General features: G+C 40.4%; 2 protein-coding genes and 1 pseudogene across 2 annotated transcripts in view; 2 read left to right on the forward strand and 1 right to left on the reverse strand.

Annotated features, from left to right (window-relative positions):
- TBC1D19 (TBC1 domain family member 19) overlaps positions 1-19,573 on the reverse strand; it is a 144,738-nt gene that overhangs the window by 46,858 nt on the left and 78,307 nt on the right. The window contains exons 12-13 of the mRNA XM_029947755.1: positions 16,324-16,398; positions 13,026-13,088 (exon numbers count right to left, since the gene is read on the reverse strand). Coding sequence (XP_029803615.1) covers positions 13,026-13,088; positions 16,324-16,398 — 138 coding nt within the window. The remainder of the gene's footprint in view (positions 1-13,025; positions 13,089-16,323; positions 16,399-19,573) is intronic.
- Positions 6,291-6,578, forward strand: LOC115298713 (annotated as a pseudogene).
- On the forward strand, positions 8,517-9,944 carry LOC115298707 (endogenous retrovirus group PABLB member 1 Env polyprotein). The gene has a single exon (XM_029947766.1). The coding sequence runs from the start codon at positions 8,517-8,519 to the stop codon at positions 9,942-9,944; it is 1,428 nt and encodes a 475-aa protein (XP_029803626.1).

Here is a 19,573-nt window from a genome sequence, read left to right on the forward strand (position 1 = left end):
GAATAGAATAGAGAACCCAGAACTGGGCCCACAAATGTATGGCTAATTAATTTTTGACAAAGTAGAAAAGAGTATGCAATGGAAAAAAGACTGCCTCTTTAGCAGGTGGTGCTGGGAGAACTGGACAGCAACATGCAGAAAAATGCAACATAATACTTTAAAAGCATATTTCAGATGTCCATGACCTTGTTGTGTATACTTGTGTAGGGAAGTAGAATGTTGATCAGGCATGGTCTATATGAGGAAAGGGATATTTTAACTGAGAGCTGAAGGAAAAAAGGGAATGCCTTGGGGAAGAGGAGAGGGTAACAGGCTTTCACATCAAAGGTCTGATAGTCTTGAAGGAGAAAGGAATACAAGGAACTTGAGCAGCAAGAAGATGAGGGTGGCTGAAATACACGATGCCAGAAAGTCAGGACAGGTAAGCAGTGGGGCTGGAGAGGTGGGCCAGGGCCAGGGCCAGGTAGGCCCCAGGAGGGATTTTAATCTTTTTGGTTTTCATCAGACAAGTGGCATTTGGATTGGTGCTTTTAAAAGACCAGTCTGAGCAATCAAGGAAAAGAAATAAAAGACATCTAACTACGAAAAAAAAAGTAAATTATTTGCAGATGTTATGGAGACAGGGAAACCAAAGGGACCCCATGAGGAATTTTGAAAAGTTGTTTTTTTTTTCTTTGCTTCTTTTCTGGCTTCTGTTCTTGCTAAGGCCTGCATCCCTGCCCTACACATGCCTTAATGTAAGTCCTCCTTATAAGGGACAAAGAGTTAACGATGTCTTTGGAGTCTTCTAGCACAACAGATAACATCTAAGGAATCACCATGTCAGGCCATCATGTGCATATCCCAGACCACTGTCACTGAACAGCTTGACACCAAGACCTTCTGGCTCTAGGGAATAAGTGACTTATGACAGACACCTGGATCCTGACCTTGTTTTGACCAGTTCCGGGATGCCAGAGAAGACACGTGTACTAGATCACAATCGTCAATAAAAAGCCCAGACCCCAAGCAAAGACTTCCTGCACTCCATCTGCACCTGCTCTCTGTTCCTTCAATAAACTCTGCTTTTACCGCCGAATGGCTCAAGTTTGATTTCTGTCCTGTGTGAAGCCAAGGGTCATCGTGGCTGGTTCTGTACGACTCCCTCTGGGTCCTTAGACCCAGTCTGCCTGCATCATCTTGGTGACCACAACGGGACCCTCAGAAGAACAGCAGTATCCCCTGATTGAGTCTGCGACGCACAGTTTGGCTTTCAGGAACGGTAAGTCCCTCCTCCGGGAAACAGTTGGTTTAATGCTGTGTAACTCGTCCATTCTCCAGCGGGGGAAGGGAAACTGGAAAAACTCGTCTAACCCTAACTCCTACTCCCCATTCTCTCTCTGCTCTGAAACTCTTTTTACTCTGGCTTCCAGAAAACTTGAAGGCTATTAGTTACCATGAGAGACTGAGTCACTCAGCTCTGAAGAAAAGGGACACATGTTCCTCCCCGCTGAAAGGTGTTCTGGGACAAATAAGGACCAAGAGAAGTATCACAGATTACTTGAGATAGACAGTGGTCCCCGTACAGTGGTTTTGGGATGCCACTGGGAGAAACTGAGGCAGAAAAGAGTGGAAGATCAGACCACTGCTGATCCACATTCGGTTCACACTGGGCTTTTCCTAGAAGAGAGTCAAAACCATCTCTCCCTTTCTCTCTCTTCCTTGCTCACTTGCTCGTTCTTTCTTTTCCACTGCCAGGTGGATGTCTCCCCATGGCAATTCTGGGATGCTGGAATTGTGTTGGGGACTGGTGGCCAATCCCGTTGAGGATGCAAACTCTTAGAATAAAGAAGTGGTCCCGGTACCCCCAGCTGCACTGGGTTTTTGGCTTATAGGGATGAGACACGCAGCAGGCTGGTCACTGCCACGTGGATGTCTCCCAGTTGGACGGGGGAGACTGTGGCAAGCTGGAATCTTTTGCACCCTCTTGCCCACTACGCCTGACCCTATCACTCTGCTATACCTCTTTCTACCTCTCTGAATGTTTACCTATTTTGCCCTTTAAATTATTCTCCCTGCCACTTCACAGCTATATTCTCTGGCCATAGTATTCTGCATTAGTGGGCTTAAGAGATTATTTTCCCCTTTTTGTTCCTAGGAAACTCCACGACTTCTATCTGACTCACTAGGCTGGGGCCACTGTGGCCAATGACTCCATACTCTGCCTCAGATGTCTGGCATTCTGAACAATATTTTCCTAGAATCTTACCCTCCCTTTGCCCCAGCCTAACTCCTTGCTTATGGTCCTCAATGCGGGCAGCAGTGAGTGTTGCAACAGATGTCCTGTTAGGATGGCTGATACATAATTAGGCACACTTTATGCTGGATGAGTTGAAAAAGAAGAAGCTAATAATCTATTGTAATGAGGCTTGACCCCAATATCCACTTGGGAGACAAGAAACCTGGCCAGCAAATGGGACTTTGAATTACAATACCATTTTACAGCTTGATTTTTTTTAAATATTTTATTTTATTTTTGAGAGAGAGAGAGAGCATGAGCAGGGGAGGGTCTGAGAGAGAGGGAGACACAGAATCTGAAGACAGGCTCCAGGCTCTGAGCTGTCAGCACAGAGCCTGACATGGGGCTCGAACAGCTTGATTTATATTAGAAGAGGGAAGGGAAATGGAATGGAGTGCCTTCTGTGTTACCCTTTGTGGCCCTGTATCAGGACCCCAAAGGTCAATGTAAAGGCTGAATGGCCCAAGTTCCTAAATCAGCAAAGGCACTTGACATCGCGGAACTGACTCTGGTGTTTGATCTGACTTGGGGGAACCTACAGATCTTATTATTGTCTCAGTAATTCCTCTGTAAAGGAAGGAATGAGACCACATAGTTCATTATGATAAGGGGAAGTGGCTCAAGGAAAGGATCAAAACCCAGCTCTCTTTGGAGCCTCTCCGGAGGTCCCCTGGTAGAGGCTTTCCAGAAGTATGCTCATACAGACCCCATTTCTCTGGAAGAGCAGTCACTGTGGGCTGTGCATTCATCCTGCAATCTATAGCAGATACCAGGAGACAATTACAGAAGGCAATTATTGGGTTCCAAATTCCCATGAACCAATTGTTGAATATGGCTTTTGCTACCTTTAATAACACAGACAGGTCAGAGAAGGAGGTTGAATTTTCCAAAATAAATGCCATGCCCAACTTTCGGCCACGGCATTGGGGAACCCTGCACTCCAGGATCACTTCAACCAGAAGCCGGCGAGGCCAAAGTCAGGCAAAGCCAGACCAGAGCTCCTGGCTCACAAAAAGCCAGGGCCCAATTAGTGTGCCTTCTGCAAGATGTATGGCCACTGGAGAAATGATTATTCCACCTCAAAAGGAAGATGGGTCTGGTTCCAAAACCTCTAATAGTCAAAGTTATGGAGGACTGAAGGGGCCCAACCTCTCCTATGACTCATCCCTCACATCTCAACATAACGTATCAGGAGCCAGGAGCCTCGGGTGATCCCTCACGTGGCAAGTAAGGGAATTTAATTTTTATTGGACACAGGAGCGACTTACTCTGTCCTGACTCAACGTAATGGGCCTCTGTCCCAGCACTCTTGTACTGTTCCTGGAATAGACAGATGGCCGCAGGTGAGACAATTCACTTGTCCACGAGCTCATGGCACGGGCTCTCTCCTGCTCTCACAAAGCTTTCTCCTGGTAGCCAGATCCCTTTCTCCTTTATGGGGCAGTGACTTACTTGCTAAGCCACAAACTGCCATCCAAGTAGGACTGACAGACGCAAATGCAGAGAAAACAAAGTTTATAATGGTTAAGACACCTAGACATGCAAGCGGAAAATAACATTTTTGTGCCAGACAGCATACCGCCCCATACTGCAATCAGAATAATACCTGATATAATGGGAAACTGAAGTTGCTGGGAGAGCTAATAATATTTCACCCATTCTTATCTCCCTAAGGCCACATAAGAATATCCTTGGAAATGGCGATATTCTATAAGACTGGAGACACAAAAAGGTATTTAGCCTCTGATTAAGACATTTTTGAGGGGAGCCTGGGTGGTTCACCTGACTTTGGCTCAGGTCATGATCTCACGGCTCATGGGTCTAAGCCCCATCTTGGGCTCTGTGCTGACAGCTCAGAGGCGGGACCCTGCTTCAGATTCTGGGTCTCCCTCTCTCTCTGCCCCTCTCCTGCTTGCACTCTCTCTCTCAAAAATAAACATTAAAAAATTTACAAAAAGGAAAAATTTGAAATATGGATTATTAACCCCTTACTAGTCACCGGGCAATACCCCATTCTATCAGGGAAGAAGCCAAACAAGGTATGCTGCTTTATCCAGGATTTAAGAGCAATTAATGAGGCAGAGATCCGTATTCATCCTATGGCCTCGAACCCTTATACTATACTGACTCCAGTTCCTCCAGACACAAATTAGTTTATGACCTTAGATTTAAAGGGTGCTTTCTTCTGCACACCAGAACACCCTGACTCCCAGTACCTTTTTGCTTCTGCATGGACTACCGCTGATGTTTATGAGATTTCCCAGCTGACCTGCACGGGGCTGCCTCGGGGCTTCTGAGACAGCCCACATTTGTTTGGGAGCACTTTAAAAAGGGAACTAGGAGATTTATAACTGAGTAATGGAACCTTGCTTCAGTATGTGAGTGATACATGATTGTCCACCTAAAGAGAGGATTTTGATGAAAATAGAATCCTCACCATTAATGTTTAGGACAGCGGAAGTACTGAGTGTCTCCCCAGAATGCCCAGGCTCCTAAGGCGAAGGTTCAATATGCTGGCTACATTCTCACCCCAGGGGCACGGACACGGATGGGCCCAGGACAGAAAATCAGCCATACTGTATATCTGAGTACCTCAAACCAAAAGGCCATTAAGAGCCTTCTTAGGCATGGTAGGTTTTTGTTGCATTTGGCTCCCAGAAGTTAGCCTTATGGCCAAACCCTTTTATAAAGCATTACAAGGAAGTGAGTTAGAACCCCTGGAATGGAATGATGACTGCCACCAAGCCTTCAAAGGTCTGGAAAAAACAAAAACAAAAAACAAAACAAACAAAAAACCCTGAGCACTGTTCCTGTCTTGGGGCTCCCAAACATGGAAAAACCCTTCATCTTACACATGTGAGAAAGGAGAGGAAGAGCTTGGGCATCCTAACTCAAAACTCAGACCTGTTCCTAGGCCTGTAGCTTATTTTTCCAAATGATTAGACCTGGTAGCAGAAGGCTGGCCAGGGTGTTTAGGAGCAGTGGCCGTGACTGTCCTGCTAGTTGGAGAAGCTAGCAAATTTACGCTAGGACAACATCTGGATGCCATAATCCCACATCAAGTCCAAAAGGTTTTAGGGGTCAAAGGGCATGAATAGCTAACAGGAGGGAGAGTTTTGAGGCATCAAGCCCTGCTCCTCGACACCCCTGATGTAACCAAGCCTCAGGATGTGTCAAGGTTTACACCTAGGTACTCGATTACCTGAGGAAGGCCAGCGGGAGCTTCCAGTCTCCACCTGTGTGGACACTACAGAACAGGCATATTCAAGTTGGCCTCACTGAGAGAACAAACCTTTGACCGATCAAGAGGCCCAATGGTTTCCAGACAGAAATAGCTTGATGCATGAGAAACCAGCTGTGCTGTTGTCAGCCGACAAAGTATGACTGAGCCAAAAGACTTCAGCACAAACGGCCAAAGTGACTGCTTTAATCCGGGCACTATAGCATGTAAAGAGTTAAAGTTAAGGATACATACTGCTTCTGAATACGGCTTCTTAGTACTTCATGCTCATGCAGCCGTCGGGAAAGAGCGGGGACTATTCACGTCAAACAGCCCCCCCCATAAAACAGAGAGAAAATGTGAACATTATTAGGGGCTACACAGCTTCGTGAGGAGACGGCCATTGTTCACTGGAAAGCACACCACACACAGTTGTTCACTGGAGAGGACACCATGATGAGTAAAGGAAACAATTTTCCGATAGAATAGCAAAAGTGGTGGCAAGGAACGAAGAGCTTGCCACATGGGTTTTAGCTCTAATTCCAGAAGCTCTTCTACAAGAACTAAGCCCAAACTATACTCCCTCTGAGGCTCAATGGACCTTGTAAAGGGATTTGTAATTGACTCCAAGGGAAGGCATAAATTAAACAATACATATGTACTCCCCAAGGCATTGCATTGGAAAATAATTAAGCCTTCTTCTGCCACTCCTGGTGCTGCCTGTGTGCTCGCTCGGTGTGGATGCGGTACCTCTTTGGTGAAGCAGCAGCTGAGGGGACGCCGGCATTCTCCATGGCCAACGAAAAGGCCAAGCAAGAAGTCACAACTAAGAACAATGACCATATTAATTTGAAGGTGACAGGGCAGGATGGCTCTGTGGTGTACTTTAAGATTAAGAGGCATACCCTACTTAGTAAACTGATGAAAGCCTACTGTGAATGACAGGGCTTGTCAATGAGGCAGATCAGATTCTGATTTGATGGGCACCCCACCAAGGAGACAGACACACCTGCACAGCTGGACATGGAGGACGAAGACACAGTTGGTGTGTCCCAACAGCAGACGGGAGGTGTCTACTAAACAGGGAACCCGCCTCTTCACCCCAGAATTGGCTACTCCAGACCAAGAAGATAGTCTCGATTAGAAAACCACAATTGGTTCTACCGCATCATGATGACTACTGTAGAGTTTCTCTATTCTTTTATTCACCCTTCCCCGTTCCTTTATTGTACATAAGGTAACTGTGTCCATGCACAACCATATTGCATTTGTTTTTAACTAAATGGTCAATGGAATGTTTCGAGCTACATTAAATGGGAAAAATATTGGTTCTGTGAAAACATCCCCTTTCTCCATTAGTGGCATGCTCCTTCAGCTCGTCTTTATATTCAAGTAAATTGTTTTGCTCTTATGGTTTAACAAAAAAAGAACAATATAAAGATCTTTTGCAAACCTTGTTCTATTGAAGAATTTTAATGTCCTTTATTTATCACTGTAAAGGCAATGACAATTTTATAACTCTTTTGTATGTAGCTATTACATGTAGGGCAATCTGCCTTTAAGGAGGGATAAGTTACTCTAAAAGAAAAAGATCCTAGATAGTTTTTCCTTCAAGTCAAGGACCTTGTTGTTTAAATAAACTTCTTGTTTAAAATGAAAAAAAAAAAAAAGAATTAAGCAAATACATGACTTCACCCACTTTGGTAGAGACACTGGGGAAAATCAATTGTATCAAGTATTCAGAGGAAAGAATCTAACCAAGACTACAAGGAAAGTGACTAGAGCATGTGAGATTTGTGTCAAAAATGACAGGGTCCCATCCTATGCCTTTCCTCTTAATTAAGCCAGCTGAACATGCAAACAACTGGGGAAGATTGGCAAACTGACTTCACTCAAATGCCACCCTATCTGGGATATAAGGATCTGTTGGTTTATATGAGCACATTTACAGGGTGGGTAGAGACCTTCCCTATAGGACAGAAAGAGCTTTAGAGATTTCTAAGACCTTATTGAAGAGGTGCCTGGGTGGCTCCGTCAGTTAAGTGACTTCAGCTTGGGTCATGATCTCACAGTTCATGAGTTCGCGCCCTATATCGGGTTCTCTGCTGTCAGCACAGAGCCTGTTTCAGATCCTCTGTCTCTCTCTCTCTCTCTCTCTGCTCCTCCCCAGCTTGCTCGCTTTCTCTCTCTCTCATTAAAGGAAGTTATACCTAGATTTGGACTTTTCCAGAATCTGCAAAATGATAATGGGCCCTCTTTTGCTGCTAAAATAACACAGCAATTATCAGTGACTCTAGGGATCTGCTATAAACTCCATGCTGCATGTAGGCATCAATCTTCAGGAAAAGTGGACAAAATGAACCATCTCTTTAAAGGAACTTTGGCAAAACTCTGTCAAGGAACTCATAAAACATGGTAACAGATGGTACTGACTGCTTACTAAGTGGTTCCGCAGAAGAGTATTAAACTGAGCCCTTTAAAATATGAAAAACCTTTTCTCACGGCAACTTTGTGGTTTGCTGAGGGAACCAACCAAATTTTAAAATACATTACTGGTCTGGGTAAAGTACTAGCCTCTGCAAAAGTATGGAGATAAAATACTGCCACACCCCACTGAAGACAAGCAGTCTGTGCCAATACTAGCAGGGAGCGAGGTGCTATTAAAACAGGGAAAGGGGGGGTCACCTGAAGATCAGCTCGAACTGAGGTGGGTGGGAAGGGTCCTGTCAAGTTTTACGTAGCACCCCCACAGCAGAAAAACTCCATGGTATCTCTATCTGGGTTCATTTGTTCAGAATCAAACCTATCTCTCCTGAGTCTTTACAGGGGCCAGCCTTGATACTGCCTCCAAGGGAAGAAGGGGACCCATATGCCTGTGAGCCTGTCAACGATTTAAAATCTCTTTTCAAGAACAGACCCGCTGCAGTGTCCACCTGGAGCTCCTAGCACCTGCCCATACCCGAGAACCCGAAGAAAAACCTAAAGTTGCTGCTCTGAAGGACCAATAAGTAAGGCTCGATGAAGCTTCTAAAATCTTTCACTTCTCTGAGTTTACTACTCTTTCCTTACCTAGCTCTGGGAAAATTAAATGGCCCCAATTTATTTTTGCAATGGGCTCAGGACTACGCTGATACTTTACAGAAAAGTTCCTGCTGGATTTGTGGCCTCCTTCCTTTATCCAGCTCCTCAGGCCTCCCTTGGTGGGTTTCTCCTTTACAAGGCACAGACTGGCATTACTTATGCCAATATATAGACGATATGGTTTTCCACCCAAATATGAGCATATATAGAGACATCTCTATTACTAAAAGAAATGTTTCTTATTGGCCTCTGGTAAATACGAGTTGGAATTCTCCAGGCCATGGAAAACCTTTTTCCTACACCCAGACTGCCAAAATCATGAAAGAATATGCCAAGTCTAAAATTAAAGATAAGACAGCACTGTGGGGAACAGTTAAGCCTAACAATATGAGATATACTGATGACGGTTATTTCCAAGTATGGGATGAATTTATGTGGCTTACACCTACCATAGGCCAATTAAATAAGAGAGCTCTTTTATGTTGGGAGCAAAGAAATCATACCTATGATGCCTGGCCTAACAGCACCCGGGAATTAGGATGGCTCCCCTCCGTAGCCTGTACCTACACCATTGTTTTACAAGCAACAGATTGGTTTGCTACGGACTGGTCAAGACGACCGAACATGAGATGGTTGGCACCCAATGGCACTCAATGGCTCTGTGGCACGAACCTGTGGCCCTGGCTGCCCCCTGGATGGATAGGGCGCTGCACTCTGGGCTTTCCTTGGATGCAGGGGAGCTGGCATAAAGAAATACCGAGGCCTGCCAATTACCCCAATCTAGTTAGTCGCTGGACACGGTCAGTCTTCCACTGGTATGATCACCTGTTCGGTATTCTCATACCCCAGCTGGGAATAGAAGACATAATGTGGCACGTAGAGGCTCTCACAAAGTATACCACACGAGCCCTTAACGATTCTATGCGGGGACTGTCCCTGATCAATTCTGAAGTGGCACTGATGAGAAAGGCTGTACTGCAGAACAGGATGGCCTTAGACATACTCACGGCAGCTCAGGGAGGGACCTGCGCCATCATTAAAGCTGAGTGTTGTGTATATATCCCCGATAGCTCAGCTAACATGTCCGACATTTTAGCGGACATGCACGCCCAAATTGAAGCAATGTCTGACGCCTCTGGTTCCCTCAATGATTGGATTTCTTCCTGGTCTGGTGGTGGAAGTATATGGTCTTGGGTGAAAAAATTTCTCATACTAGCAGTCATAGTAGTTATGCTAGGGTTTTTTCTCTGCTGTGGGGGCTACTGTTGTTGCATGCTCTGCATACATTTATCAGAAAAACTACCGGAACGGGTGTTCTTTGGGCGCCGTCTTCTTCCTAGGTTGAAGCCTCACACAGACCTATGACAATCTACAACTAGGTGCCCTTCATTTAATTGGGATTTTTATACCTATTGAGGTAGGGTCTTCGATCCCTTTCAGCCTGAAGAAGCTACAGAAGATGAGACCTTCACCCTTCAACACCCCTTAAGAATAAGGAGTATAAAAATCCCATAGCAGGCAATAAGACAGGGAAACCGAAGGGACACCATGAGAAAAAAAGTTGTTTTTTTCTTTTGCTTCTTTTCCCGCTTTGGTTCTTGCTAGGGCCTTCCCTACCTTAATGTATGTCCTCCTTGTAAGGGACAGAGTTAATGATTTCTTTGGAGTCTTCTAGCACAATAGATAACATCTAAGGAGTGAGCAGGAGAGGCCATTATGTGCATATTCCAGACCACTGTCACTGAACACCTTGATGCCAAGACCCTCCTGGCTCCACAGAATAAGTGATTTATGATGGTCACCTGGACCCTGTCTTCGTTCTGACCAGTTCTGGGACCCCTGAGAAGACACGTGCACCAGACCCCAATCGTCAGTAAAAACCCCAGACCCCAAGCAAAGACTTCCTCTTTTCCTTTTGGAGTCTCCCAGACACTCTACCTGTATCTGCTCTCTCTATAAACCTTCAATAAACTCTTTCACCTCCTGCTGGCTCGTGTTTGATTTCCATCCTGTGTGAAGCCAAGGACCCTCTCACCTGGTCCTGTGGGACCCCTGCTGGGTCCTCAGACTCAGCCTGCCTGCATTAATATGAACATATACATAAAAACAATCCTAAAGACATGACCAAACACCTGCTGGCACTAACTAATCAACCAATTAGTAAAGCTGCAGGAAACAGAAACCAACATACAGAAAACAGCTGCATTTCTATACCACTAGTAACAAGGCATCTGAAAAAATAAAACAATCTCATTTACAATAACATCCAAAACAATAAATATAATACTAATAAATACTAATGAATAAATTTAACCAAGGAGATGAACGATCCATACACTGATAAGATTTTGATGAACAGAATTGAAGAAGATCCAAAGGAAAACAACCCTAATTCATGGATCAGAAGAAATAACATTGTTAAAATGTCCACATTACCAAAAGCCATCTATAGATTCAATGCAATCCCTATCAAATTCTAATGGCATTTTTCACAGAAATAGCAAAACTAATCCTAAAACTTGTATAAAGACACAAAAGATCCTGAATAGCCAAAGCAATCTTGAGAAAGAACAACAAAGCCAGAGGCATTACACTCCTGATTTCAAACTATACTTCAAAGCTAAAATAACCAAAACCATATGATACTGGCATAAAAAGACATATAGGCCAATGGAATAGAATCAAGAAATAAATCCCTACTTATTTGACAAGGGACCAAAGAATACTCAATGCAGAAAGGATGGTGCTTCAAAAAAAATGGTGCCAGGAAAACTGGATAATCACATGCAGAATGAAACTAGACCCTATCTTATGTCACTCACAAAAGTGAACTTATAATGGATTACAGACTCAAACTTAAGACCTGAACCATAAAACTCATGGAAGAAACACAGAGGGGATCAGGATGGCTCAGTTGTCTGACTTCAGCTCAGGCCACAAGCTCACAGTCCGTGAGTCCGGATGAATTGAAGCTTCTGTCTTGCTGATCTGGGGCTGAGGGGAGGGGGAGAGCCTGTCATGGTTCAAGTGCCACAGACTGGTCTTACTGGGATTTAGTAGCCATTCTTGAATAATATTTTTTTCCTGACTTGAGGTATGACCTTAGGACTGTTTTCAGATACCTTAATTTTTTTTTTTTGTAAATACTTATTTATTTTGAGAGAGAGAGAGAGAAAACGAGCAGTTTGGGGGGGGGGGGGGAGAGGCAGAGGGAGAATCCCAAGCAAGCAGGCTCCACACTGTCAGCACAGAGCCAGACGCAGGCTTGATCCCACAGACTGTGAGATCATGACCTGAGCCGAAATCAGGAGTCAGACACTTAACAGACATCCCTAAATGTTTTTATTCTTAAGATAATTTTCACTAGTTATGGTTTTTCTGCTGGGGATGGTCCCAAGGAGCTCCTTCTGCTGCATTCCAAAAGTGAGAGGAGCCACCCAATGTTCTTAAGTTCAGAGGTTTTTCAGTACAATAACATTAATATATAAATAAATCACTGACTTTACCTGTATATTTAAAATTTTACTGATTACTAACAATTAGGCATAGGGGTACATATTGGCTACATAAGTAAATTCAGATTTTTTTATATTTCCTAAACTTGAATATCTAACTTTATCACATATTTGAAATGATTAAAATTGTTTTTAGGTTATTACAAATGTTAATTTTATAAATAAGGTCTTTGGATTTCAGTTCTCAAATGAATACTTAATTAAAACTTGAGAGATTCTTATCTTTTTTCTTAAACAGATGCACATTACCACCACTATCACCAACAGAAATCTGCTAAAATGAACAGCTGGAACTGATTTATATTTAACCAATCTGCTATTACTATGTGGAAGCTAGATATCATCTCCATGGCATTTGACACTCAAAATCAAGTTATTAATATATATGTGTGATATTTTACAAAAAGAATATCCTCGAGGCAATTCTATATCATGATGTCTTTTTTATCTATAATAAGATGTTTTTATTTTACTGCCAATGAAAAAGACTAAGGTAAGGATCTGAACATCTACAACATCAGCATATGAGATGATCAAAGCGTAATCAAGACATTTCAAACTGACTTCAAAATGTCTAATTATTTACTCAATACTTTAATAGAAAAGTATCGCAAAATGTTGTTTTTAAACACCTTGGGAGAGCCTCGGTATGAACGTGACACCCAGTGTAATGATCTGTTTCCGTGCCTCTCCTCGTGGGAGCAGACAGGACCAGAACAGTCCACACACTCCTTCAAGAACTCTTGCTCCCCCACCCGATCCCACCTAAGGAAAAAAGTTAACTTGATTCTAAACGTACGATATTTGATAAAAAAACAAACATGGCTTGGATGTTGGCAGAATTCAGCTAACAACAGAGCATTCAGCTTAAAGTATACTGAGTTAGAGCACTGGAAACAAGAACATTAGATACTTTGATTTTTCAACTTACCTGATATAAATAGTCTTCAAATACAAAATAATAATCATCATTGCTTGCTGTCAACTTCACATCCTGTAATTAAAGGTAGAGAGTCCTGAAAAGAACTTTAAAGGTATAGTTCTATAGTACTATAACATAAATTCAATATCTAGGAACAATACTGCAATGACTTTACTTATATATGATTATAAATGTCTCAATTAGATTTTATCACTGCTATAAATATACTTGACTAATATACATGACACATTATTAGACCTCAAATTGCTCACAACTTTTTAAGTTCCATTAATAATTTCTTATTATCTATTTCAATGTTTATCTTCTTTAAATCTAATACTGAATCTTATTTAAATCTAATATTTAGGTGTCTTAAGGTTGGAAAAGCAGATGCAATCATAATATCCAGAAGCAATCTTAACAGTCTGGCCCCAAATAGGTTCCCAAATCATCCTCTACCGTTCAAGTTAACATTCTGGACATTCCCTTGAAACACCAAGCATCTTCCACCCTTTGTGATTATTCATTTGCAAGTTACTGCATACTACCCAACAAACAAATGTGTGTCTTCAAGAAGTCTATAATCTTACTAGCAAGAATACATACACAGTAAAAATATGGAAACAGTTACAAAGAAATATTAAAGAAATCCAAGATAAATTTCAACCAAGCTGTTGAGCAAAGCTCCCATTAAGGGAGGAGGAAGTGGGTCGTGGATGACTCTGGAAGGAGTGAATGTGCTCTAAGTCTAGAAAAACTTAGTTATAAAGACACAAATTAAGAGAAAAGAAAGAGGCCAGTCTTCTAAGTCAGATGACATAGGCAGAAGGGATGATATTTGCCTCGGAGGGGGTGAGAATTAGTTCTCGGAGGCCAAAAAGTTTTACATGTTAAAATGATTTATGGAGCTCCAAAGCTTATCTCTGCCCAACAAAATTTTATTCTTTGGTATTTAATTTTTTTATGTTAGAGAAAAATTAATTTTTCTCTCTAGGGAGTTGATAATGAAGAAAAGGTTGAGAAACCCTCATATAAACTGGTATAGTAAGTGATGGAAAACTACAGAAGGTGTGGCTACAACACTTTTGTGGGAAAAAAAATACAGTCCAGGGAGAATCATTTAATAATTTAGCTTAGGGAGGGTTTGATGATATTCTAAATTTACTGTTGCCTTGTTCCATTCATTCCTTTAATCACTAACATAATTTTACTTTATTTTCAGGTAAATTAAAAATCAGTGTTTGTCATGCCCACTCCCTTAAAAGCTGACTTTAATAACATTTGGAGTTGCTCCAACAAGGTCAGCAAAGCTCAAAACACACAAGTCAGAACAACCAGAGACAGATACCGTCCTAAAAATACTCATGCTGTGGGCAGTCAGGATTGATTCTACCAAAACGTACATTCAATCTTTCAGATACAAACTGTTTACCTCTTTCTCACAACATATTTTCTTTAGTGTTGCCAGCAAAGAGAATTCTCAGCTAGCACTCCCTGATTTTCTGAACTTCTTTCCTTTATGGTCTTCTTTCGTTTGAATAGAGAAGAGGTTGAAAGGTCTTAAAGCCCAGAGATCTCTTATGCTGTTGCTAAAATAATCCCGAGCATGACTACTTGACCTTAAAGTTAACAATAGTACCTGTGCTCCAAATCTATGTAAAACTTCTGAGAGAGTCAAGACTTTGCTTCCTGTAGAGAACAGTGATTTAAAAGTATGGTTGTAAAGTCAGATCACCTACATTCAAATCTTGACTTTGCTGCTTAATATGTGAATTTAACTAATTTCTCTAATCTTTCTTTCCTTCAGTTCCTTCATCTGTAAGACAATAAAATAATAGTATTTCCTATTTTGCTGACACATGTCATCAACCTGTGGCCGGTGGGTAAGGGAACGGTGTCTGTTATAACATGGCAATTGTGGTGGTTCACATGCAACTTTTCTTTTTAATGGGGGGGTCAGAACTGCACGAGTAGAATTATAACCTTCAGCCAGAAGGGAGACACGTCTTCAGCTCAGCTGCTGTAGAGGCACGAGCAATCATAATTGTATTTCAAGAAAATTCAAAACAAATGACCATGAGGGGCTCCCTCTGTGGAGAGGCACATTCCTGGCCTCGCACGCCTCTCAGCTGCTAGACCTCCTTTCGTGCCCACCTTCACAGCAGCCCCGGGGGGCCCAGAGCACCATTTCTATCCGCATTATTTGAGCATTTCTACTTTATTATATCTGTACATTCTTAACAGCTTCTGTAGCAGCAGCCTGCTGGAGCGGTCTAATTCATCCTCCAAACCATCGGGAACTGTTTTTGTTAGTACTTTGGTTACAAAGTTGCAAAACTACTTCAATCCTATTTTTCCCATAAGCTCTATTATCTTTAACGCATGATTTTACAGAATGTAAGGCTTTTTTCCAGGGGGAAAATAATGCATTTATCTGTAAATGATAGCTAAGTCCTGGTATCAGCTACTCTTAAGGTAGTTTTCAGGATCAAAAACAACCTATGTAGAGTTTGGAACACTGTCTGGTACATAGTAAACAGTCATTAAATGCCAGTAACTACTGTTATTATTAACTTTGGTCACACTCCACCCACAAAAATCTTCCGATACTCCAGGTGTAATTTTCTCTCCTCCATTTCTGAGACATGAAATAATATGCTTTTCTTCTCTTTCTTACAAGCTCTAAATTAAAAATACACAAGTCTTTGAAATAGCCCAATTATTAATCCAGTATCAGTCATATCCTATATCATGCTTATACCACTTTCATCTCAACTCTCAACCTGGTTGAGAGACAAAAACTCAACATACCCCTATCATAAAACTTGAGATGTGCTTAACCACATGTCTGGAGACTACAAAAAAAAAAAAAAAAAAGACTTCAATACAAGAGAATAAACAAGTAGGCCTGAAAGAATCACATGATAAATATGATAAAATCTATCACTCTGATTTTGACTCTGAAAAATATAGTCTGATTTTCCTTTCAGCTCTGGATTTTATTTGGTCTCTGTGGATAATGTGAATTAATAGGAACAAGAAATGTTATCATTCTTTTAGTAAAAAAAAAAATCAGAGTACCAGGAAAGGATCATGAAGACAACTTCAAAGGGAAAGAGGATAACATTTACTGGAGACCACAAATTTTGAAGATGAACCTTAAGTGTACAAGTACAATGATCACTTACAATTATTTTTCAAGGTTCATCTATATTATCAAAAAAAAATACAGGCCCTGCATGTTCAAGACTCTCAATAATTGTTTAATGGTATTAGTGAAATGAAAAAAATGTACACTTTTACTTACTTTATAGATTAGACTATCCACCAAAAGGTCATGTTGTATCACATTGGTCTTAAGCTGCTCATAATATAAGATATCCTAGATTTAAAAGTAAAACAAATAAAATTAAAGGTCAATCACATTTATAGAGTCAGCCTCAAATTTTAATAATCATTAATAGTATCATAAAGTCTAAGAGGACTTTATTTTATTCACTACATTTTCCATGCCTACCTAATGATAGATACTTAATAAATATACCTAATCCCATCACTTAGGATAAGATCTGAGCACCTGGTGCGTATTCAATGCTTCCTTAATTAATTAATTGTAACAATTACAGTTACAAATTCAATATTTATTAATTACTAGATGCCAGAAAATGTTTTACCCACCATACATGAGTTAACTCATTTAATCCCATATCAACAAAATAAAATAGTTCAGTGATTATTATTCCAATTTTTAAAATTATCATTCCCATTTATATTTGAGAAATAGACCCAGAGTAAAAAGTAACTTTCTGTCCAAAGGTAATAAGATTTGACCGAAAAAAACCATGGACCTAGAACCTACTCAAAAACGCAGAAGGACTACTCTGTACTGTTGTTCTAATACCCAAATTATTATAAAATAAAAAAGTTAAACATAACAAATCATCTCTGCTAGTAAAAAACAATCACATAGCATACAAAAGAAGTCAGTGTTTTTCGTATTTGAATATGGTTCCATAACACTATAAAATCTTATCAACTGTATACAGTGAAAAGATTAGGCTAATGTTGAATTTAATAGAGAATAAAACATAAAAGAGAGGGAAGATGGAAAGGAGAGAAAAAGAGAGGAAAGGAAAAATACAGAAGGAGGGAAGAAGGGAAAAAAGGAGGGACTTGAAACTCTAATCCAGTTAAGCATCAGGTTAACAGCTGGTCAGGACATTTATTAATTAAAAAACAAAAAGGAGGGTAAGGATCAAGTGATAGTAGTTGTGTTTAAGGCAGATGGAAACATCATCTACTTGTTTTAGCTGACCCTTATGTTGCTCCAGATCCCTCCATTCGTCTCTCAGGCACTTTAGCCCTGGTTTCTGCCCATATCCAAACACTGCTTGGCTTGCCAGCACACACCCATCTGTATGATTCTTTCTGGAGATATTCCCTCAGACAGGTGAGAGCTGTGGGACGGGGTTGTTTGGGACAAAGAAGAATATCTGTTGCGCGCAGCTGTCTTGGCAGGAGGGTATATGACCCTATGTTTCCTGAAATACGAAACATGATTTCTTTTGTTTGCTTTGTTTTACAGAGAGAGTGTGTAAGCAAGCTGGGGAGTGGGGCAGCGGAACAGGGAGAGAAGTAGACCCCACGCTCTGCACAGAACCAGACAAGGGGTCCATCCCACAACCCTGGGATCATGGCCTAACCCAAAATCAAGAGTCAAACACTCAACTGACTGATCCACCCAGGCGCTCCTGAAATTAATTTCTTAATCTTGAAAGATGCTTAATACACAGTTCTCTGATTTGGGTCAAAGTGCTCTTTGCCTAAAGATAATCTGAAGATTTACTGGCTATTTTTAGTCATTTTAAGTTTTCTTTTAAAGTCTTACTTTGTTCTTATTTATGATGTTTTGATTTCTTAACGAAGGCAAAATTATTTTATTATTTTAACTCCCATTGTATCTATTGAATCCATTTCTCTCACTAAAATAAAAAAAAAAAAAACATTCTTCAAGATAGGAATAGTACCTAATTCAAATACTAATCCTTGACAATTGGCCAAGAGCCTAGCATTATACTCTAATGTTTCCTAGCAAAGGGGGTGGAAAAGCTAAGAAGTTTAGAGTTATGCCTCTTTTTAAAAATAAGTTAAAAATCACAAACCGATATATGATTGTTTTAAAAAAAGTGAAACAATCTAAAGCTGGATAAAAAAAAGTTAATAATCCTCTCTTTTTCCATTCTGCTTTCCCAAAGAATCTACTGTTAGTTATGTTGTATTTATAACATTATTTGTAATTTGTATTCTTCCATAGCTTTTTCCACGTTTGTACAAATAAATAATCATATGTAGGGGCTTTGGTTGTCATTTTTTAACACAAACTGGAATCACACGATACTCATTATTCAGCTTCTCTAATGTAGACATATAACATGGTCATCCCTCTATGTCAACAAGTATACATCTGTCTTTCTTCTTAATAGCTAAATACACTATAATATTTTTAAAGCTGTGCCATAGATGGATCACAAGTTATTTAATCTTTCTCCTGTAGATGGGTACTGAAGTTGCCTGCTCTCACAAATAACACTGTAATAAATAACCTTATGCACATGTGCTTTTCTATCTATGGGATACACTGACGAAGAAAGGATTATAGGCTGAGGGTTATACATACCTTTTAGCTGGCCTACTGTTTGCCCAACCATTTCCCAAAAATTATCAATTCAAATTCCCACCAGCTACACATGAATGCACAAGTTTACATATATCCTCACCTCTTTTAATTTTCTTGTAGATGAAAAATGGTATCTTATTGTTGTGTTAATTTGCACTTTCCCAAATAACAATAAAGGTGAACATCCTCTCACTTATTTACTGGGCATCTGAATTTCTACCTCAATGATTTGCCTTTCATAACATTTTTCTATTAGGTTGTACTTATTTCATTAATTTGTCAGTCTATTTATAATAAGGATTAACCCTATGTTGTTTGAATTACAAATACTTTTGCTTCAATAAAAAGTGTTGTTTGATTCTTGTTTATTGTACACACTGACAAATTTTTAAAAATTCCTTATGGCTTTAGAGTTTTTGTTTTGTTTTGTTTTGTTTTTTGTTTTTTTTTTGTTTTTTATTTTTTGCTTAGGCAAGGCTATCTTACCACATGTTTATACAAATATTTTTCTACTTTTTCTAAAATGACTGTTTTTTAATTTAAATATTTATAATCTACCTGTAACTTACTTTTACATATGATAAGCAAAAGGTCTGTTTTCTTTCAGAAAGGTGGTTAATTATCAACATTATTTATTCAATAAACCATAAATTTCCAAATGAAATAAAACTTTATTACTTCTCTATCAAAACTGGACAGATTTAGCAGGTAGAAAATCAGTAAGGATGTTCATGGATCATTGTGAAAATGTCATTACTACCCAAAGCAATATACACATTCAATGCAATCCCCATCAAAATTGCACCAACATTCTTCTCAAAACTAGAACAAACTATCCTCAAATTCATATGGAACCACAAAAGACCCCGTTTAGCCAAAA

Source organism: Suricata suricatta, chromosome 1, assembly GCF_006229205.1.
Source record: "Suricata suricatta isolate VVHF042 chromosome 1, meerkat_22Aug2017_6uvM2_HiC, whole genome shotgun sequence".
Lineage (NCBI taxonomy): Eukaryota > Metazoa > Chordata > Mammalia > Carnivora > Herpestidae > Suricata > Suricata suricatta.